We start from the raw sequence: 22,308 nt of genomic DNA on the forward strand, positions 1-22,308 counted from the left end.
GTAACTGGGAAATACAAGGCTGGAAAACAGTTCCTAAATTTAACCGAAGCTGTGGCCCAAGGTGGTCTGGGTTGGTGGTCAGTGGGCAGTGATACGAGAAGCCATGTCTGTCGTAGTCCTGTCCGTGTCAGCCATTATTGCTTCTGGTAGCTGTTTCCTTCAAGCTTCGTGGCACTCATGAACTTTGAAATGTTGAGATCTGTACTTGCACGCTACCTAAAGTAGTCATCAGCGCAGATGTCCAATTCCATGCTGACATAAGGCTATCACCCCCTCGGTGTCCTTTCTCTCTCTATCGTCATGTCTTTGCCTCTCTTCCCCCTTTGGCAGTCATCTCATACGTCTCTTCTCGAAGAATCCCTCCTTTCCAGAAGTGCCCGGTCATGGCGGACTATCGCACCTCTCTAAAAACCGCAGCACTCAAGCTACACCCAGACACGTTAGCAAAGCGTCCCATGATCAACCCGACGTATCGCTCTCATTCATCCCCTCCAGGGCTCTCTAGTTCCGTCTTCTTCTTCGTCTCCTTCATCTTGAGTCGAGTAGGAAATACGTACACCACAGCTAGTGCAAGGTGCAGGTGGGCAAACACAAGGCCCATTGAAGTTGGTGGAGCAGCACCCTGGGATCTGGCGTGGTAGCAGATCGCCTTCTGCCATCGCTTTGATGGAGCCGTCGGCTTGGAAAATGTCGATGGCGAAGGCGGTGCTTGCGCACAGGGCGGTTAGGATGGCGGTGAACTTCATGGTCGGTTCGGGATGGGCGGCTTGTACGGATAGGTGTGGAGTTTTTGGGATGAGATGGCGATGGGGGTCGCGGTAGTGGTGGTGCATGTATTTATATTCACCGACCTACCTGTCGTACAACGACCTACGTACAACGTTTGTTACTGCTTACTGTATTCCGCTTCTCCCGACGTATTTCGTATCGCATGGTATATCACCACGTACGCATGTACATGAGTGTTGATCCCCCTCTCTCTTTCCTTCGGCCCGTCGTCGTACGAGCTCGTCGCTAACCTGGGTAATATAGGCTGAATAGCAGCTGGGCGAACTGAACATCTTCATTCTTCTGTCTTTACTGCCCCTCAACCCGGTGCTTCTCTTCTGCGTGTCATGCATCCTGATCAAACATTCTTTCCGTCCGCGAAGCCAAGGTTTGGTTCGTCGTAATGGTTTCTCGCCTGATACGCACATGCAGTTCTGGAATATCGGGTTGAAACGAAATGTCTTTCGTCATCGTCGTCGTTACTGCGGCGAGTTGGGGTATTTGAGGACTTGATCGCCAGCGCTTTATTCGTGCTACATGGATGTCGCTTGCTCGGGTTGATAGCTGAAGATGATGCGCACAGCATGCGAGCCTCGGAGTGCCGTTTGAGACCTTTGGTCGCGTCTTACTGGAATATGTTAGTGCTGTTGCTAGTAGCCATCTGATGTTACGTCATGTACACATGCATTCACTAACCTACGAATAGTGCTAACGACTACTACCACACGCAAGATGCGATGAATATACTTCAAAGCATACATGAAGACGCGGAATTTCTTGGCGTAACGACCACTGCGATGCAAACATTCACCGCTACCTTTCCTGCAGGGTCCTTCCTCGGTCACATCTCGGCTGACTAACTTTAGGGCTTACATTAATTATGCCACGGTTTGATTTGCTCGCTCTTCATGAAATCGCCAGTGTTTCCATCGTTCCGTAGAACCTTGAGATGCGATACGGCGATACGACGTGTATCAATCGTGGCGTCATGATTGGCATCATGTCACCACCTCAGGTTTACCGCCTCTTCCTCTCCAATACGGTTCCTGTCCCAACCTCTCGTCCACGAAGCGTTCAGGTAGACCGATGCCTTTGCTGGAATCGTACTCTCCACTGAGTTGACAATCCGTGCACAGCGCGCCCAGCTCATTAATTCTAGCTCTCGCTTCTGTGTATCGCTCATTCTCTTCTTGGAACCGGGTCTTCATGTCTTTAAGTATGGAGGCGAGATGTTCCTGTCGCTGCGGCGTTACCTCGATCCATATCTTTGGGCATTCTTTATTGTCGCTGTAGCGCGATGGCTCCCAGTTGATGTCTTCGTTCCAGCCCCAATCTCGCTCCGAGCTTATAGGCCCGTATCTGTCGAACATGTTGTACAAGATGATGGATGTCTGGATCCCCTCGGCGGCAGCGGCTCGGCTGATCGATGCCAGGCTATCCAGCCAATCGTTGTTCCAGTCCAGGAGCGGAAGTTCGATACGCAGGTGCGCGAGCTGGGGAAAGGCTGTCCGCTTGTTCTGCACCACTAGATCGAGTGCTGGGAGTAAGCACTTCGGGACAAAGTCGACAACCTTTTTGTGGTCTATATGCTGATTCTGGGCTCGTGTTATCCAGAGTTCTTGAAGCCTCTTGGGCAGAGTGGTCCAAAGTCTATCTCTCGTGTCGGCGGTGTTGAACATCTCCTCGTCAGTAGTCTTGCGGTGGCCCCATATGTACACCGGGGCGACTTTGAGGCGCTTCAGAGCCGTGAAAGAAGAGAAAGAACACGGGTAAGCCTTCCCACGCTCGGCACTTTCGTCGTCAATGTAAGGGTAGAAGTCTTCGTGGCTTAGCCCCAGCGTTTCCAGCGTCTCGTGATGTGGCTCCAGGCTTCGCATCATTGCCGGATGCGCTGTGTCGCACCACGCCCACGGGCCTCCAAGCTCGTAGTTGAAGGTCTTGAGTCTTCCGGGTATCGTCGCGTTCAACATGCCTTGGAAATTCTCCATGTCCAGCTTCGCGCATCGCAATTCCAGATACTCTACTGGGCACGATCGTGGCTCCAGTTTCGAGAACAGGGCGTTCTCATCGTGGACTTCGCTGTCGCCGTGCTTCCATCCGTTTATAGAGCGCACATTAGGTAGATGGAAGAAAGCTGCGACGTGACTGGTGTCGCTAGAATACTTGTCGTCTGCTCCAGCAACCAGGATATCGATAGGCTCTGACATTGCGTGCGGGTTCCCACGGATGACCCTGGGCAGCAACGAGACGAAATCATCATGACCATACAGGTCGCAATTGATGTTCAAACGTCGAAGTTTTGGGAGGCCTACGAGTAATAGCGCCATAATAGCATCCTCATTCTTGGCCGACTGGATCTTCCCATACACATCTTCAGCCTCTTCGACGGTGGAAGTGTACTCCGCGCACTTCTGCCTCAAGATTTCGTGGACTCCAGGATCATCAGATCTTGGCCAGGATCCGTTGGAATATCTCTCTTCAACATCTGCCCAGGTACGAGGCACGATGAAGGATTTGACAAGACTGGCATGGGCGGGGGAAGTGAAAACCAAGTATGCAAGAGCGGCAAGGTTGTCGGTCTCTTTCAGGTAAATCTCTGAGTACAACCATGGCGTCGCAAGCCGATTGAGTGTTCTGGAAGTACGGCATTGGCTGAGGAGAGATTCGCGTGGGGATAACGAGACAATGTGTTCGAGAAGCTCGGTGGGAAGCTTCTCCTCAATAGAGAGTGACATGGCAAGAACAACGACTTTGCAATGGCAGTTCGCTGGAATGGAGAAGAGGAATCGGTAGCCATCTTGACATTTGGAGAAGATTTATCGTTGTGTTGTTAGCTGTTGCTCGTTATGCAAGGCCGCCAGGGCGTGTCGGATGCCTGCTTGGCATCACGCTAATCAGTTGCTGACGTGACGTCATCGCCACGTCGCCCAATCACTTTGTGTTTGTTGCCTGAAGCATCCACTACTTGTAGATTTATCATTCTATTTCAGAAGTAAGGCGATTTTGTTTCAGAGATCACCACTTTCTGCCTTCGCTATCATCATCTAGTCCGCAGTCGCCCCAAACGGCCAACCATTAAGATCGATATTGAGCAACCTCCCCGACTCAATCTCCTCGGCACGAGACTTGAGATCGTCGATATCCCAGTTACACCACAAGAACTTGCCCTTGAGGAAGCGAGCCTCTGGGGTCGAGAGCCAGAGATTGAAGCTCGCAGGAAGAGTGACTACATCAAATCGATTAGTCTCATCGCAGTATGCAGTAGGGTCGTACACTCACCATCATCAGTCTTGACATGCTTGAAGCTATCCGCCCCACCGACTCTACGGTTCATCTCCGTCAACACAACGCCAGGCTGGGTATGGAAGACGCTGAGATTAGGTTTCGCAAGGAGGACCATGTCCCACAAGCGGTAAACCGCCATCTTCGCAACGCAGTAGGAGGCGTAAGCATCGTTCAGACTCAAATGCGCACCCCAAGAGTTGATAGCGACAACATGCGCATCAGGTGCAGCATGGCGTATGAAAGCTTTAGCGACCCACAAAGAACCCTCAATATTCCCAGTAACACCTTTGAGAAACTCACGCGCGTCAACCTCAGCGAAGTTCTCAGTCGGACCAATGACCGCAGCGGCGTGAATAAGAGTGTCAATCTTGCCCTCTCTCGCGAAATTGTCAAAAGCCGAATTGACAGATGCCTCGTCGGTAACATCCGTGCTTTGGATAAAGACCTTTGTGCCAGGACACTCTTTCTCGATAAGCGCTTTGTTCTCGAGCAGCGGACCCTCGCGGCGTCCTAGGAGACCGATACGTGCGGCACCTGCGCGGGCGAAGAAACGCGCTGTCTCCCCTCCGATGCCGGTGTTGCCGCCTCCGGTCACGAGAATGGATTTGCCTTTCTGAGAGAGGGCTGGGAGGCTGGGGTCGCCGGCGGGTTGGGCGCTGTTGTGCCAGCGCTTGACTGGAGATGGGAATGGAGGAGTGGAGGATACCATGATGATGTGGATGGGCTTTGGTGGAGGAGAAAGGATGGCTTGCTGCGTGACTTGCGACTGATACCACTTGGAAAGGTACGAATGTCTTGGGTATTCTTAGGAGAGGACGACCCATCATTCTTATAACGTTCCTGTACCTTGGTTGGGGAAAGAGACACGGCGGAGTTCACGAATCCCGACGTACAAATTGTTCCGCCCGACACTAGTGAAATCCGACCGCACTGATTCTGTTCGGATGGGGTGGCGCTTTTGCCGGTTGCTATGTCACGCATACTTATACACAAATACTCATTGATATCTCAATGTTGGTATAACTCGGTACAATCCATCAAGCCATGTCGCTAAGCCATAGAGGCCGTGAGCATGATCAACCCGCCCATGCTGTCCATACCAGAACACCATTCGGCCCAGCAGGCCGCGCTACGACTAGCTCTACTCGTATGAATCTGAGATGTTATCTCGTCATTTGATGGAATATATGGCAACCACGCATCTCGGCAGGACAGTCGACGCTGGTCCAACTTTACAATCTCACCATCGACAGCCAGCGCAAAGGATGCCTCTTCTCGCAGCTCGTTCTGCCGTTGCCTTTGCCACTCCTCTGCATCCCGTGCTTCCCAGAATTGCCGTTTAGCGGGCAGAGGCGCGATCACGAACTCAGAAGGCATGTCGCACATGGCTGCTGGGTCGAAGAAGACGAGCTTGTTTAAGATGCGATATATTACTGCCAGTCTATCAAAAATGTTAGTGAGAGAGTCTGGAACGGCCGTCGGAATGATCAATGTACCTCCGCCTGGATTCTTTGTAAACCCAGTCTTGCCAGCTGTTGTTTGACTTGCTGCGACATGCTTTGTCATCCGTATGACAATCAAAATCGTCGCGAGAAAGTTGTATTGCGACGAGCTAGAACGAATGTCGTTAGATGTGTTTCCTAAACGTGTGGACACATAAGACTCACAATGACTGCCCTCTCCAAAAGATAATCCAGATTATTATGCTCAGTCTCGCCTTCATCAAGACGGATCAAAATATAGATCGAAAGAGCTTGCATAGCACCCAGTAGCTCCCATCTACTCAGAGTCTGGTTCTGGTCACAGATGCGTTCACACTCGATTCTCACGTTCCGCCAGAAGAGCTTCCGGCTTCCCTTGACCCCGTTAGCCATCATGTGCATCAACGCGATGCAATTCTCAAGCGGTTCTGTTGTTTTCCCTTCATCCGTGAACGACACATAGCTTGGGTGTATGAAAGGTGGCAGGGCATTTTGCTGCAGCATCAGAGGGTAAGACTTCAGCGTGTAGAATACGAGACTGGCCGCTCTTTCCGCTCCGCGGTGCATCTTTGGCCGTTGTATCATTGACCGGATGTTCAAACTGGGGCCAGGTGAGATGGCAAAGCTCAACAATTGTTGTCTTTGGGTTTGATGTTGCCGCTCCCGGTGACGAATGAGTTCATTCTGTTCGTCGGAGGTTGGGTCTGCTAAGTTCAGCAACAATGAAGGAGGCGCAATAGTCGTCGGGCTGGCTGAGCCTGGTGAATATGATGTGACTGAAGGGAAAGCCGACTGAGGCGTAGGTATCATGTAATCTTCAAAGGCCGTCATATCGTCGAGGCTCCACTGGAGATCTTCGAACACGAGGTCATTGCTGGCCGACGTAGTAGCCGAAAGACCCTGAGCTTGTTCAGCTACAGGTGGAACAATCGAGTTTGCTTGACTGTCAAGGAGATCATCCAGGTCGTCGGAGGTAGCACGTCGCACAGCATCACGCTTTTGCCTTGTAGATCTGGAGGGATAGTGACACATGAGGCCCCTTTGGATGCAGCGCGAACATCCTGGTAGTGCGTTATCGCACGCCGTCTTTGCCTTTGCGCAAGCCGCGCACGATCGCCGTCTCGGGACAGAGGCTCTCGTGTTAGACCGACAGTAATATCCATGACGTTTCAATGATGATTCTTCGAGACCGGTCAGTTTAACGATCATTGTCGCAAACTTCGAGCAACATGGCAAGAACACTGACGCTTGGTGAACGGCTTATTGCACTGGCGGCACCAGAGCACACCCGCAGGTACCTGCTTCGCCATCCGGTGCTGGTCTGCAGGCGAAGACGAGGGTTTGTGACACTCACGAGACAGCTGGTTTGGGACAAATTGAAGGCAGAGTGTATTCAGGTGGCGCAAAATAAAAGCTTGGTCGTGACAAGCTCAAGGTACCTAGGTAGTCCCGAGGTCAAAGTGGGTGGTGCTGACATATGCGGCAGGGACGCCCCACCTGCACCTGCATCCTTCGGTCGGTACAAATTGTAATCCCCATCCCTACCAACATATTGCCCTGCTATTGAAGAGCCGTGGGGTCGACGCATCAAAGTGCGCGCCGCTCTACCCGTATGTTGCGTTCGAAATTCGACCCGACATTGCTCAGCATTGGAATAATGCTTTCGAGACAGTCCCAGGACTTGCCTAACCCAACATTGGTTCTCAATGGGATGCCAATACCTTGCAGCTTAGGGCAAACGATCATAACGTCGTACTGGGTGAGCGCGTCATTCCAAGTTCGAGGTCTGATGTTCATCATTTCACAGCTATCTGTGTCGTATGAGTCTCCCACCGATCTCATGCCAGGGAACAAGTAAACAGGTGCGCTGAAGTCTACATTGCAACAACAGCAACACAAGTTCTCGAAATTTGAGGCAATGTATCCTTTTTGGCTTTTTTCAATTGTACTCCGTGAAGTGGCTGCCAGTATCTTCCTTAGGTGGGTTGCGATAATGCATTACGTCCATAGAAATTGTGTTCATGTACTATTGTGCTTCTGTTGTAGCAGCAGAAATAAACGATAGTATCGATCATTGCAAGCAAGCTTTTTGATCCTAGTCAACCCGAGACATGAAGCTGTTAATGGGACATCACCAGGGTTCAGCTCTCTCCCGATATCTCAATGTCAGCATCAACAAAGCCATCAAAAATGAGACCATTCCAATGCAAGCCCGGAAAACACCGCTGCTGTGCTATCCCATTGAAATTGCGAGCTGCCCTCAACCCTATCGAAGGAGAAATAGAGACGCCGAACAATACGCCGAAGATGCCGCTTCTTCATCAAAACAAAGAAAATGCCCTAAACCCCATCCTTGCACATCATGTACAACATCCCTCCACAAGCCGTCCGCCAAAATCATCTGACCAAGAACAAAAAGTAATCAACAGCCAGCGCATTTCCCCAACACGTCCCGTCGCTTACGCACCCCACTTCTTGACCGCCTCGCCCAGCTCTTTCGTCAACCCTCTCCTCACAGCCAGCAGTTCTTCTTTTGCATTCTCAGCCTCTTTCTCGCTCCTCTCGACCCGCCCTCTCAGTTTTTCAACTTCGTTTCTTAGTTCTTTGCGTAATTCCTTGCTTGCTTCTTCCACAGCTGTTAACCGGTCTACTTCCACCCGCAGCTTTTCGCCTGATGTTTCGACGGATTCTAGCCGCTCTTTCATGGCCATCATCTCTTTTCTCATATTCTCGGATTCTTTCTTCAGCGCATCGGATTCGATTTGCAGGCCGCGGTAGGCGTGGGATTCTTTTTCCATACGCTTTTGCAGGTCGGTTTTTTCGGTCTCTAGGCTGGTGTTTGAGGCTTTGAGACCGGCGTTTTCGTCTTTGAGGTGTTGGATTCGATCTGTTAATGCACGGTTTACGCGCTCTGGTGCTGGACTGCGTGGGCTGAGGATGGATAACGGTGACGGGACTGAGGTTGAGTCTTTGAGATTTGAGGGTGGCACGATTTGCTCGCTGACGGTGCGACGGTGTTTCTTGGGACGAATAGCCGATGCAATGCTGGGGTAGTCTTCATCGCGTTCGCGTTTGATCTTGACGCTCAAGTTATCTGTTGCTGCGCGTTTGATGGATGGCGGCTGGACCTGGATGTCTTCCGGTATGGACCTTGATAATGACGCTGCCTCTAGTCAGTACATTATCGACCAAATGACAATCAAAATTGACATACAGACGGTAGATGATCGCTTTGGCCGAACAGCGATCGAATCCTTTTCAATGGGCGTACTGGGTTCCGATTTCCTAGACGGCGGCAGTAATGGCCTTTCCCCCTCGTTCTGCACCCACAAACACGCGTCTCGGAAATTCCTGGTAAACATGGTAGGATCTGATCTTGTCCGACATAACTCCTTCACGTGGCCAGCAGCCAAGAAATAGTAGAGAATGAGGGCCGACACACGATGGATGGCTTTGGAGCCGCCCGTATCGTCTCCAACATCACAAAAAGGCGCATGGAAAGCAACAGTACTGGTACTATTCACAGCTTGCAACTCGTGTGCGCCGTCCTCCAACTCGGTAATGCGATAAAAGCTGACCTCGGCCTCATCTTCGTGGACGTGCGCGGTGACCCGATCTATGGGTTCATCGTCGTCGCCGGCGGGGCCTGGCGCATATCCGCCGATGACAAGCAATTGCTTGTGGGTGGAGCGGCCGAGCCCTCGCCAGATGGCTCTGCTGATGGTGAAGCTCTCGTCGAACTGGATCCAATGCAGTCTTGCGGCGCGTGGCAGGGCGCGAAAGGGCGCGGCAAAATTCGCACGCGCCCATGCTTGGACATTTTCGTTTGTCAGGGGCGATCTTGTCTCATGGAAGTCGGCCATTGTGGCGATTGATTGGCGTGGTGTCACCCGTTGTTGCGTTGGATTTCAATGGGGCGCGCCTTGATTCGCAGACGCGGAGGCTGCGCAATTGCGGGTCGTGGGGTGGTGACGAGCTGGTGCTGTTCCTGGTCGCGGTGAAGAATTGTACGACGAGCACAGGTCGCCGCCATTGAAGCCCGTTGGTGGTCGGATCACGGCGACATTGCTCGAGAAAGCTGTGTAGAGGTTGACGCAGGCAGAAGTCAGGCGGGAATCCTTCCGCTGCCCGTTATTTGCGGGGCTGGCAGTGGCTGGACGACTAGAACGGAAGGTGTGCAGCGCAACCCATTTTAACACATGCAAGACGGCCATCATCCCAATCGTCATCGCACAGTTGCATGTTTCGGTGTTTTGCATCCATCGCGCTGCATATCTAGTTCTGGACTTGCGCGATAAGGGTGCTGAGCGTCCGTAACGCGCTGGTTCCGGGTACCGAGGTACCTCTTGTTGTCGAGCGCATCGCGCGCTTAGCCCCGAAGAGACCTGATACACTTGGCAATAGTATCAAAATAGCTAGAGCTGGATTAAGGTTGCAGGTGCGCCGGACAAGGTTCAGGATGGTCCTGGTCAGGCCAGGCGATGAGTTCATCGGCAGTTCACGGATGCTTGCGCTAGTGGTCGAGACCATCATCTTCCTCATGTTGTGCATGTGCTATGTATGGGTACGTCGGGAACTGCTCTCAGGAATCGTGAACATGTTCATGATGGCAGTAATGCCAACGGGTGCTGATATCCATGTATGTGATACAGGTCAACGCTCCAATTTTCACGACGGCCAATTGGTACAGCGGGGACTGTGGTAGTACAAGCGAACTCGCCGATGCCATCTTTGAGGGAATTTGCTTTTTCGAGTGAACGATCGATCGTGGTATTTCGTAGTGAGGTGTGTTTAACGTTGTTGCGTCCACGGGTGCCACGGGGTCCTCACGTGGAGTCCTCACGTGCCTTCGCCCAATCGGGCAGTCCTACGCGTCTACGTCATCGCCTTTTTTTCTGCCACGCGCGCCACGTGCAACAGCTTTCACAGTCACCCTGTGCACCTCCATTCTGGCCTTTCCACGCTTCCTAACTGCTGTCGTATCTGCAGCTGTCTTGGCCTTCTTCCTCAAAGCGCCCTTCCCCATACCGAAGGCCACGATGCCCCGCCGCAGCGCGACCTCGTCGGCATCCACCGATACGACCACCACTACAACACTCCCAGAAAAGGTCCAATGGCCGTCGACGTTTACAGACGGACTGCCACTTCCTAAGATTGTCGTATTCGATCTCGACTACACGCTATGGCCCTTCTGGGTTGACACGCACGTCACGCCGCCACTGAAGCCTGTCGAAGGCGGCTTGAAGGTCAAGGACAAATATGGCGAGGGCTTCGGCTTCTACAACGATGTTGGCGGCGTACTAGAAGCAGTGAGATGACTCGAAATCCATCGACTCCATGACGAAGCTGACGTAACGACAGCTCAAACACAAGAACATCCTCATCGCCGCTGCCTCGCGCACGTGCGCCCCCGATCTCGGCCGCGAAATGCTCAAGCTCCTCAAGATACCCAGCGCAAACGGATCGTCCTCACGCGCGATAGACTACTTCGATCACATGCAAATATACCCCGGCAGCAAGACGACGCATTTCCAGAGGATACATAGAGACAGTGGGATCGAGTACGAGGAGATGCTTTTCTTCGACGATGAGAGTAGGAATAAGAATGTGGAGGTGCTGGGAGTGACTATGCAGCTTATAAAAGACGGTGTGACAAGAGATGAGATTGACAGAGGTGTGCAGAGTTGGAGAAAGAGGAATGGGCGGACAAAGGCGCTGGAAGGCTGAGAAGATAGTCTAGGTGATCAGTATGGTCCTAGCATCATGAAGAGACGAATTAGATGAGATACCCATGAAACCAACCCCTCACGAATCGTACGAGGCGGGACGCCATCCTCCGTCTGACCCAGGCTACAATATCGTGTCGTGCCGCGCCGCCGCCACCTGGTAACCAATTACCTCCTGTGGACCACGAATACCCAACTTTATATGCTTAGGCGTCCCGCTAGATCGATCCAACGCATTTGGTGTCTTACAACCGGCTTGTACCTACACATTAAAGTGCTCTGGTGGGCGCTAGAGAAAAGACGTACTTGGCATTGGCAGCCTCATGCCCTCATGCAGCCGCATCTGGTCAAGGCTTGTCCAAATGTCTTATAGTAACACTCCTACAATGTCGGTGTGGCAAGGCATAATGGGTCCGCCCCATGCAGAAGCAACTTCAAGAGCCGCATCAGGCTGAGTGGCGCTCCTGTATCATGTATCGAGCTGACCCGAACAAGGCTGTGGTTTCCTTCTTACTAACGACCATGCACCGAGATCAAGATCGTTTCAACACCACGATCTTGCACATACGACCATAGGATCTTGAACTCAGCGCTTCCCGTTCGCTCAGCGGTACTTAAGCAAGATACCGGCGGATTAGTAGTTAGGTGGGTGACCACTAGCGAATCCCCGCTGTTGTATGTTTTTGCTCTTTTTGCCCAGGGTTCCAAATGTAAGCCTGTGATGCGGCTCCGGAATCTTCACCATTCACGGCGGTGGGTTTGGCCAACGGGGGCACTGCACGTACGGGCTGCTTACGTCGTACAGCTGTATTTTGCCTCACTGCATTGCATTAGGACGAATGCGTTGCTAATTTTTGCAACTGGGCTGGACGATCGCAGTCTTATGCGGCCGTTTCTGGACAAGGCTTTCTACTGTATATGCGGCGCTCCTCCGAAGTCGATGTCACCATGACTACGTCTGTCCGTTTCTGGCTTGGAATGTGTACTGTCTGGTACCCGAGAGAAAGGATAGGCGTACCGTGTAGCCCGATCTGCACGAAGAGGCGAATGAAACGAGATACCGGTGGACTTCCAATCCAATTGAGATCACACGGAGGAAGGCATGTCTCATGGCTAGGTACGAGCGCATCGGGGCTTCGGTACGGGCGGCTTCTCCATCACTAATCGTACGGTATGCCCACATACTTTGCGTTTATGCTAGCTCATTCTAGAAATGGTTTATAGTCTACAACGCCAGTATGGCGCCGCGCTGCCGCAGCCTGTCAGCTAGTTACGGGATGACAGCCCATTGCGGCCTCTTCGTCACAAACACCTAACTATTCAGTACTAAAGCGTGCCTCACGATCCACTCAGATGGCTTAGCGCCTGGTTCCCCGCCTTTTACACGATAGCCTTGGTGTACATCACCTCGCGCCCCTCGTTTACTCGTTTAGCCGTTCCTGGGCAATGCTTCTCCGTAGCTTGTTTGAAAGGCTTATGATGGCTCTGTCTGGATACCGGTACGACCGTCAATGTGACGCAAAGCTTCAATGAGCAGCATAGATGGTAACGGGGCCGCAGTCCGAGTCGGTCCCATGCTCTTCTTCGATGAACTTGCTGTAAAAGCAACTTTTCCCCGTCAGCCTGCTTGGCCCATCAGCGCCACAAGCTTTTGGACCCTTCGGAAGCTTATCGTGTTTTGGACGGATACTAATGCACACATACATCAAGCTAATGCCGGGGCCGTACGTCCGTAAGGCTGTACTGCATGTACACTACGGCCCGCAAACCTTCACCACCTTCCACTACCAGCTTGGCCAACGAGAGGCGATGTGCTTCCTGCTTACTTGCATCATATTACCATACTGTAACTCCAGGATACCAGAACTAATGCGCCTTCGTGCTGCTAGGTGATGCGATCGACCGGATCAGGCGTTCGTTCCTGATCGGCGCTTCCCGGATTACCCGAAGTGGGCGGATCTCTCGACACGTCTCTACGCTTTCGTCTAATAGCGGAGGAGGTTCCGATTGCATCTCTCGTTGGCAATGTGCTACGGAATCTCACGTGCACTCCAAGACGCAGAGCTGAATTTACTGCATATCGGTTCAGGTTCGCAAGGCAGACTGCTTCTATCAAAACGTCCCGAGGTCCGCTGCGAAGTCCCGTGATTTGTGAGGGTTCACAAGCTGGTTCCTTTTCACACCAAGAGAGGAATTAGATCCTAGGGGCTCTTAATCGACATTTTAGGAACATGATCTCCAGATCGGAGTTGTAGCCGAAGCGTGTGCATCGAGCATAGGTATGGGGGGCCTCATCCCAAACACGCATGCCTCAGGCCATCATGCACATCAGCATCGACGCACCTTGACCGGTATCCTGACTTCCAAAATAGTAAGGACAGAGTGGTATAGTCAGCTAGGGTGCGGCGTGTGCGTATCTTTCTGGACGCACACATTTTGTCTATAAATACTGCGTCCGCACAGCGATTTAGAGGCATCAAGCACATCGACTTTCCATCCATTACCAACACAAACACTCAAAACCACTCCGCAACCATGTTCGCCAAAATCGCACTCGCCCTTTTCGCTCTCAGCAGCACTGCTCTCGCCTACTCCGACAAGTAAGCCACTTTCCATTCCCTACTCCCCCTCACATCAACCCCTCCTCCCCCCATCTTCCTCACCCATACCAACACTCTCCCTAGCTGCGACGGCTCCAGCCGCTCCCCCAACCTAAGCGAATGCTACGTCGGCATCGCCAGAATCGACGTGAACGCCTACTACAACGACCAGCAGGAGTTCTCGCAGGGCAGCTGCTTCATCAAGTACGCCACCAACGGCTCTGGTCAGCAGGCAGTGAGGGGTCAAGTTATCAAGGACAAGGCTGAGTATATCTTGGCTCACTGCGGAAAGTCGCATGGAAGCTATGGAACTGGTAACTGCGATAAGTGCCATGTCACTGTTAACTACCGCAGCTAGAGTGGGTGAAGAGATACTTTCGAACTAGGGGGAAGAAGGGGGAATAGAGATTTAAGGAGGGGAGGTTGTTAGATGCACACTCGTTCAATTGGAAAACCTGTTTATCTGGTATACAGCCTGCTGGCCAATCATGCGGACTCTGTTTTGTGGAAACCTTTGAAGACTGTAGCAAGCGTTCCACCACCACCATCGTATCCTCAGGCCCTTGTACGCTATACCTTCTTCCAGAAATCGGGAATCCTAGTTTGTCTCCGATCGTAAACCACAGGCTGAAAGCCAGGCCCAGACTCGTCCTCAATATCAACTTGATCTTCATCTCCTTCGTCATCCTCGCCCTCGCTATCTTCGTCTGTACCTTCATCATCGTTTTCGTCATCATCTTCATCGTCGTCTTCGTCATCATCATCATCTTCTTCTTCCTCCATCTCTTCCTCAATATAGTCCACAACGTCTTCTTTAACCTCCTCCTGTAGATATTCATCAATCTCCTCCTCAGCCTCTACCTCAGCAGTTCCCTCAACTCCTTCCTCTGCCCCCACTTTCTTAGCCTTTGATTTCGCCTTCCATAACGACATTCCGATCCCCTTGCTCTCCACAACCTCTGCCTCTTTCAACTGCTCCATCAGTTGAAAATATTCGCAATACTCCTCACTCGCCAAAAACCAGCGCTTGGGATGGCGGATACCCATCTCACCGATCAGCCCTTCCGCAGCAGCCACTTCGTACTTGTGCGGCCACTGATTTTCGTACTTGAGCTCGCGGAGCTGATCTGTCTTACGCATTTCCTCCGCATGTTCAGCCGTGTACGTGTGCATCTTACCGACAAGTTTCGTAGGCGCGGGCGTGGTCCTAGGAAGGAAATTCCAAGCGAAGTTTATTTGTTTGGTCTGGATACGGCGGCGGGTCTTGTTTCCCAGCAGACCTGCTTGCTCGACTTCCTCTCTCCAGTCCCCATCGCTAAGCCGCTTGTACTGCACGCGCGCGAAGCGGAAAAGCTCTGCGGTCTTGTACCATTCGCGCTCAGGGGCTGGTAGATATTCGTCTTCTTGTTCACATATGGCATCCCAGTCTAGCGCGTCTTGAAACATGAGCCAGTCGTAGGCGATTTGGTCGCCCATGTCTGTGAGGCTGTCTCGCAATATGTCGACAACGTGGCTGTACTTTTCAAGCTGAACGGTCTTATCACTGTCTTTGTCCCGGGATGCGTCGGTAATTAGTAGTGTGACTTTGTCGAATGGATGAAGCAGGAGTGCGCGCCACTGTGGGATCTTGCCGTTCCTCTCTGTATCGACGTGCAGCTCGAGCTTCTCCAAAACTTCTTCACGACGCCAGTTATCCTTCTCAGCTTCGGGTATCATCGCAATCTCTGCGAGAGCCTCAGTGAAATAGTCGATATCCAGTGTGAGTGTGATGGTTCGCACCGCCTCCCAGCCCTGATGAAGCGGTATGCTGCCGAACAACTTGATCGCATGCCCATGCTCTTTCTCGAACCTCTGGGAGAATCTATCGAGATGCTTCTTCAGATGGCGAGCCGCTGCTTCCGAAAGCTCCTGCGACATGTCAGCCTAGCTCACCGCATACAGTGCTTTGATGGCACCTCATTCGAGGGAAAGTCCGAACAGATACATCGCCATCTATACTAGCATGAGAGCTAAATTTGGCATAACTCCAAAGTCATGTAGAATCATAGAGGGTAGGCTGTGTTCAAACCTCTACGGTGACGACAATAACATACCAAATTTGCCTGCTTACAAGCCAGCAACATACCAGGCCCAATTCCAAGCGTCCGGGGATTCTTGTATCGTAATGGAGGAAGCCATCCATAAAGGAAGTCGTAGATGCTCATGCGTACGTCACGATTCAGCAGTATGAAGAACATAGCGTCTTGAACTACGGGAGCTGGCATCTTCACTGCGGTAGCATTCATTTTCAACTTGCGATGGGCGCAGGTGTCGGTAGTTGAGGAGAGCGCGTGCTCTGTCATAGTGGCTCTGCACGCGGTTTGTTTGCTCCAAGATTGTGGTTGAGCGGTCTCAAACAAGGTGCAACAAGCGTTGAGTGATTCTAGAAGTGTGACGGGCATTATGTAGAGGTAGGAGGCGTGGAAGGGGCGCGTCAATGCGCTTTGAGACCACTGCACGGGCGAAGATCCGGTGCCTGGAGGATTTTCGGTGCCTTCCAAGGTCTGACCACGTTGAGGGACCGACTAGCAGTGAAAGGACGATTCAAATTGCACTATTCCAGTAATAATCGCGGTGTCTGTATGATAGAGATTGTAGATGAGTACATCCTATTCTCATAGACTACTTCGGATATATCAAAATCATCCGTCTTCTCCTCATTCAAGCCATCAAGTCAACTCAAAAGTAACCCGTTTCCCATTCCCCTTCTTCCCCTCTCCCCTCTCTCCATCCTCCCCAACCCCCACCACCCTCCCAAACTCTTCAAACACGCTACCCCCCAACCCAAACGCGCCAACCCACCTCTCCGCAACCGCAACCGCATTCCCCCACCTCACCCTCTTCCACCCCCCTTTCCTAAACTCATCCAACAGAATATGGCCTAGAACATGTATATCCCTCCTCGCCCTCGTCAACGCCTCCGTCGTCGTCCGCCCACTCATCCTATACCCATTTCCGGTTGGCCCCTCCAAACTCGGCATCATGCAAAGCGCAGCGTGCAACCTTGCTTTGTTCCGCATGAAAATGTTCTGCTGACTCAGATCATGGGGAGGGGAGGGAGGATGCATATACCCCGCTGCCAGACCGAAGATGCCCCAGCCGAAGGACTCTTGTGGTAGATCGCCTATTGATAGGATCTCTTCGAGGACGACGATGGAACTGTCCCAGAGGAGGGTGAAGAAGTCGAGGTCGGATTTTGTGCGGCTGGGAGGCTGCGCGCTGTAGGTGCTGTCTTGGGCTGCGGCTAGGGAGAGGGCGAGGGATTTGAGGGATGGGGAGGAGGGATAAGCGGGTCTGCGTGGCTTGAGAGAGCGGGTGAAGACTGATGTGGCGGGGAGGGTGGTGTAGGGGCCGTGGTGGGTGATTAGGGCTTTGGCGTGGGAGAGGAGGTGGATGAAGCGGGTGATGTTTGTCATGCGGATGGCAGAGGTAAGGATTTCTTTGTTGGGTGGTAAGGCGGGTAGCTCGCCATTGGTTGCTGGAATGTGGTTGCGAGACCGGCCGGGGGAGTCCATTGGTGGTGCGGGAGTCTCAGCCATACTGATTACAGTATGGCTACCTGGTTTGGATACGCTGCTGCTAGCAAAGTACTGGACTACAGCTGGACAGGCAATGTTGAGACTCTGATGGTACCGTGAGTGAGACTGAGAGCCCAGGAGTGGCGGGTGGAGATAGGGTTGTGGGTGACGTGAATGACAGCCAGCGTTGGTGAATGTGTTTCACGCAGGTGACGCCACGCTCCAAAATGCTCCCACGCTTTGATCCTTCTGACGACTGATTTAGTGACGTTGGAACGCGTGTCCGTCAGAGCGCCGCAACATGGTGAGTCGATGACACATAGCTTTCATGACCCTGCGCCTCGCCGGGTATCTTTGACCTCTTGAATTGAGAATGTAGCCCGTTTGCTCAACTGAGATAATTGAGATGGCGGTGAGGCATACGGTACTCATTGCGAGAGTTCACTCGGGCACTCGGAATACAGGGCTCAGAATACTCCCGCGAGTGAAACTATGTCTCAAGCTATCGCGCAGTTGAAGTCTCGGAGGCGCCTCAGGAAGCTTTGCAGGGCCTTCATATTGTTGCTGAACCGTGACAGTGTGTATAATCTGACCCTCTGGAGTTTCCGGGACATCATCGTCTGTGACGACAATTTTCGGCGGGGACAGGTTCTCTTCCAAATCTATGTCGTGAGGTCCATGAATTTGTATGGTGGTCATGGTACCAGGAATTGTAGGGACTAGATCGGAAGGGCTCAGGCTACGGCGATATCCGCGACGATTTTTTCGTAGACGACCACCTTGTTCTGAAGGATAGTAGTCGCGGCCGCGTTCTTCACGAGGTGCGTCGGCTAGACCCATCTTCCATAGACAGTGGCGGACGAGCGGACGAAGTGTCGCGATGCTTCCTGCGGTAATGCCGATTCCAGGTTCAATAGTGCTCCACAAGGCGACGTCAGTGGTAGCATATAAGAAGTCGGGGCCTTGAACGAGTGTGTGAATGTACGCCATACGGATGGCTGTACCGGTGCTTCCAATTGCTGCGAATGCAAGGATACCCGCAACAAGTAGCTTTGTCTTGGTCCTCATCTCCAAGCCCCATACAATGAAGAAAGGAAGCAACCCGAATGCCCAATCAGCCATTGCGTTGATGGCGGCGAGGGCATAAGTAATCCCCAAAGTTGGCCCGTTGTGTATGCATCTGTCTGAGGCGGGATGCACGTTCCAAAAGTCCGAAACTGGATCTGTTAGCGAATTTGACAACGAGCGCTTGATTGATGCTTACTGGGAATGCATTGAAGCAAGACTAGAAAGAAGTAGACAAGACCGCATAGAACAGTGCCTAGCATGAGTATTCTGATGGCCCAAATATGCCAGCGCTCAATCGCGACCCGCAGGTAGAAGTAGCCGATGGCAAACTTGAGCAGACAGTTCGCTATCACGTAGAACAGCTCGCACAGGTACCAGAACTGTATCGAGTCAGATGTCAGATGATGTGATGAGAGTGTTAAACTGACCAAGAGTGCTGTCTTCGCATCGCTATCGCTCAACTCCCATCGATGGCGACCAGTTCCGTGCATCGCGGCAATGATCTGACATGGGAGATACACGGTGAACGTCAACTACAAGCTTGATCAGCATAATCTCCGATTGAACACGAGACGTGACAACTTACTAGTGCCGCAACCATGTACGAGTCATCTTTTCCCCATGTCTTCATCAGTACTGCGCGTACGTAGATCCGTAGGAGAACAGTCGTCCATGTGAGCACAAAGAACAGTGCAGCCACGGCGAACACTTCGGGACTGCGGTCGTCTTTGCTCATGTCGGAGATGCTTTCCGGCGATTGAAGCTTCGTTGATTTTCCGTTAAACCGATGCGATCTCTCATAGCTACCTACAGTCGTTCATCCGAATAATTGCTGGCCGTATCCTACGCGATGGAAAACTTTCATCGACAAACAACAAGATGCCGAGGAAGGCTCCAATATTAGCAGACCCTGGAGCATAGGGACCGTTGGTAGTCGTGCCCAGGCGCGTAGTCTCCGAAACTGGGCCAGAAGCCCTGCCGCGCAAGACCAGTGGAAGCCAACGACCCACTATTGAAGATCGCGTTCTTAACCGAGTCATGAACGATGTGCCGGACGGTCTATTCGTTGCGAAAGAGCGGTAACTTCGATGGCGGCCTCTTAGGCTGCATACCTCAGCTGCCAACCCCAACACGGAGGCATCTCCTCAGGACAAGCCACACGGTTAATATCATGCAAGTAACTTTTGACATGTTCGGTCGAGACGTGAACTGCCGGAAGACTACGTGGTAGATCTGCAGATTGACTTTGTGCAGACATCATCGGTACCGACCGCAGGGCCAACCGTTGAGATGCGGAGGGAGACTCCTAGCGGCGGCTTCCAGGCTGGGAAAAACATGATACACGGCATACGCTGCCACGGCCAAGCCACAGATCCGAATCCGAAAGCCGTGATGGCCCAACGCGGGTTGAAGCAGTCTAATGTTTTGGAGTCGTGGTTAGGCGCGTCTGGGCAGGACGGCGATTGCCGTGCCGCGGTAGATCGGCACAGGGATACCCGTTGAGCGAAAGGGTTAACCTGGCCTGGCCACATGGCAGTGTCGGTACGCCATCTTCAAGGCCTTTCAATTTTGTAATCTACTCGTCATTGTCATCGTGATCTTCACATTGGCAACGCGACTTCGACGTTTTGAGGAGCGAAGAGCGAGTGGTTCGGCATCGCAAGCGTGGACATCGCAGTTCCCCATTCCGCCAGCCGTTACGCCATGTCTTAGGGCCGATTGCGTGCTGTTCAAGCCAAGAGGACAGACCCCTATCATTGACACTGCGATTGTTCACCCTCTCTCCTCACAGCTTGCCAACGCTCTGGCGGAGCTTGTCGCGTATACGCAGCACGGGTTGCGACAGATCACGGTATCACAAACTTCCAGGACGCGTTACTCACATCCTAACTGGGGGGCTCATGTCTCCTCCCTGCTTGATCCGCAGACAATCCTCAACTCAAATGCAATCCGTTCATCCTCCCGGTCATTGCTAGACATCCTGATTCGTAGCAATGGCTTGCCGGACAGGTAAGCAAGGTTGCAGATGCCGGCAAACTGCTTGCGTCGGGTAGAGACATCGAATTGCTGTCTTGAGCACAGTCGCACACCCGTGAATATAATGGAACACAGCCGTTCGGATCTCAGCACCTCGTATTTCCTTCCAAGCCGTATCTCAATCATCTCTCTTTGTATAATCACTGCACCAAGGGAGTCTATCACCGCATTCTGTATCCAGACATTTTCTTGCTGTTTGGACATTGTCGATATGGCCACCCAAGCTTATAGCACTTGCGCCCTTCCTGAAGGTCTTCGCTACTATCTTCTTCGCGGCAGTGTGATGGTCCCGCTGGTACCAGTAGACCAGCTGCCGTTCCAACTACAAGGAATCCCACGCCAGTTGACCCATCGCCAGATCTCAGATGGAGCTTGGAAGCTTTGCTCAGAGACAAACGAGATCCCTTCGGCTCTCCTGATCCAAGCGCCCACATCCAGCAGCTTCTCGCCTCGCTCCATTACGACGACGCAGTCACGATACCTGGCACCAGACCATCATGTACGTGCAGAGCCGCAAACATTGCCCGTGAGCGATACTCGTACCCCTCGACTTTCTCATACCCTCCCAGCGATCGTAAATACGGCAGAGCCACCTCGTCCAACCCCTACCGCTACTATCTCACGCCCATCCTTACTCACCGACACCTTCGCCTCCATCTACCAAAAAGATGCACAGCGCCTCGGCTACCGCGTGCCCCACCCCTCTGGCATCGAGCCTGACCCATCCAAGAAAGAATACTGCACACACTGGATCAAGACCGGCGAATGCGACTGGACAGCCATCGGATGCAAGTTCAAGCACGAGATGCCCTGTATCGAGAAGCTGCGTGAACTGGGCTTCGTTCGAGGCATACCGAAGTGGTGGAGAGAGAAGTCTGCTATCGGGCCCAGGCCGCCTACTTGGATGCAGCGAAGGCTAGCGGCGAACGAGGATGCAGATCAGGGTGGGGTGATAGAGGAAGCGAGAGTGTTTCCTGACCCTTCGACGTTTCGGACGAGGAGGAGTGAAGAGCGTGATCTGCTGGGGGATGAGGTGCAGCAGCCGCGTGGTATCTTCAAGAGGAACGAGTCTCCTGGGCAGACTACATCTGGACGACTGACCCCTCCGCCATTGCCAGTTCAGGAACCAATCCGTCGTGCTAGCCAGGTATCAGACCTCCTCATCGATCTCGACGATAATCCTGCTCCTCCACCCAGCCCCGAGTCATCTCGCGCTTCGGAAGCCAGTTCTGGGTTCAGTGAGATGCAGATCCCGTCCAGTCGCCCTTCTGCCTCGCCACCATCAACTCCCAGCATCGGGTGTAGTAACTTGTCACCGATCGAGAACAAGACGCCACACAAACCCGTCGTCACCAAGAAGCAAAACGAGGACTCGATCACCCGGCGCCACTCCCAGCTCTCATGGGCCTCTGATACCGAAGATGACACCCCCGCTCCCACCAAGCCATACCCCAAACCCCATCGACCAGCCCAACAGCGACGCAAACCCGCTCCTCGCGGCGATAGCAGACGCGCCGCCACAACTTCCACGACCCCGACTCCGACTAAGCATTCCGGTCTTGCAGCTTCTAAGCACGCCACCAATGATCACGCTGTAAACAACAGTGCAAGCCACGGTAAGAACGCGAACCGTAAGGTTCACGGCAAACATGTGGAAGATGTTGGCGTACCAGAGCTACATGCCAAGATTGAGCAGTTGCGAAGGGAGGCGCATCAGAAGGAGAGGGTGAGGAAGGGTGCTGTGATGGCGGCACCTGCAGCTGGCAGACGAACAGCTGTGTGAGTG

General features: G+C 52.7%; 8 protein-coding genes across 8 annotated transcripts; 3 read left to right on the forward strand and 5 right to left on the reverse strand.

Annotated features, from left to right (window-relative positions):
* Positions 1–1,766: 1,766 nt before the first annotated feature.
* Positions 1,767–3,503, reverse strand: J4E84_006888 (uncharacterized protein; the record flags this gene model as incomplete). The annotated part of the gene is made up of 1 exon (XM_049389475.1): positions 1,767–3,503. One exon carries the CDS (start codon positions 3,501–3,503, stop codon positions 1,767–1,769), a length of 1,737 nt encoding a protein of 578 aa, XP_049242668.1.
* A 309-nt stretch (positions 3,504–3,812) lies between these two features.
* J4E84_006889 (uncharacterized protein) lies at positions 3,813–4,762 on the reverse strand (the record flags this gene model as incomplete). The annotated part of the gene is made up of 2 exons (XM_049389476.1): positions 3,813–3,994; positions 4,048–4,762. 2 exons carry the CDS (start codon positions 4,760–4,762, stop codon positions 3,813–3,815), a joined length of 897 nt encoding a protein of 298 aa, XP_049242669.1.
* Positions 4,763–7,993: 3,231 nt separating this feature from the next.
* J4E84_006890 (uncharacterized protein) lies at positions 7,994–9,397 on the reverse strand (the record flags this gene model as incomplete). The annotated part of the gene is made up of 2 exons (XM_049389477.1): positions 7,994–8,697; positions 8,749–9,397. The coding sequence occupies 2 exons, from the start codon at positions 9,395–9,397 to the stop codon at positions 7,994–7,996; spliced, it is 1,353 nt and encodes a 450-aa protein (XP_049242670.1).
* A 1,176-nt stretch (positions 9,398–10,573) lies between these two features.
* On the forward strand, positions 10,574–11,261 carry J4E84_006891 (uncharacterized protein; the record flags this gene model as incomplete). Its single annotated transcript, XM_049389478.1, has 2 exons — positions 10,574–10,843; positions 10,896–11,261. 2 exons carry the CDS (start codon positions 10,574–10,576, stop codon positions 11,259–11,261), a joined length of 636 nt encoding a protein of 211 aa, XP_049242671.1.
* A 2,534-nt stretch (positions 11,262–13,795) lies between these two features.
* On the forward strand, positions 13,796–14,218 carry J4E84_006892 (uncharacterized protein; the record flags this gene model as incomplete). Its single annotated transcript, XM_049389479.1, has 2 exons — positions 13,796–13,860; positions 13,960–14,218. The coding sequence occupies 2 exons, from the start codon at positions 13,796–13,798 to the stop codon at positions 14,216–14,218; spliced, it is 324 nt and encodes a 107-aa protein (XP_049242672.1).
* A 212-nt stretch (positions 14,219–14,430) lies between these two features.
* J4E84_006893 (uncharacterized protein) lies at positions 14,431–16,124 on the reverse strand (the record flags this gene model as incomplete). The annotated part of the gene is made up of 2 exons (XM_049389480.1): positions 14,431–15,768; positions 15,954–16,124. The coding sequence occupies 2 exons, from the start codon at positions 16,122–16,124 to the stop codon at positions 14,431–14,433; spliced, it is 1,509 nt and encodes a 502-aa protein (XP_049242673.1).
* Positions 16,125–16,568: 444 nt separating this feature from the next.
* J4E84_006894 (uncharacterized protein) lies at positions 16,569–17,438 on the reverse strand (the record flags this gene model as incomplete). Its single annotated transcript, XM_049389481.1, has 1 exon — positions 16,569–17,438. One exon carries the CDS (start codon positions 17,436–17,438, stop codon positions 16,569–16,571), a length of 870 nt encoding a protein of 289 aa, XP_049242674.1.
* A 3,295-nt stretch (positions 17,439–20,733) lies between these two features.
* Positions 20,734–22,305, forward strand: J4E84_006895 (uncharacterized protein; the record flags this gene model as incomplete). The annotated part of the gene is made up of 1 exon (XM_049389482.1): positions 20,734–22,305. The coding sequence occupies one exon, from the start codon at positions 20,734–20,736 to the stop codon at positions 22,303–22,305; it is 1,572 nt and encodes a 523-aa protein (XP_049242675.1).
* Positions 22,306–22,308: the final 3 nt, after the last annotated feature.

Source organism: Alternaria hordeiaustralica (genome assembly GCF_023758085.1).
Source record: "Alternaria hordeiaustralica strain BMP 2776 chromosome Unknown scaffold_14, whole genome shotgun sequence".
NCBI lineage: Eukaryota > Fungi > Ascomycota > Dothideomycetes > Pleosporales > Pleosporaceae > Alternaria > Alternaria hordeiaustralica.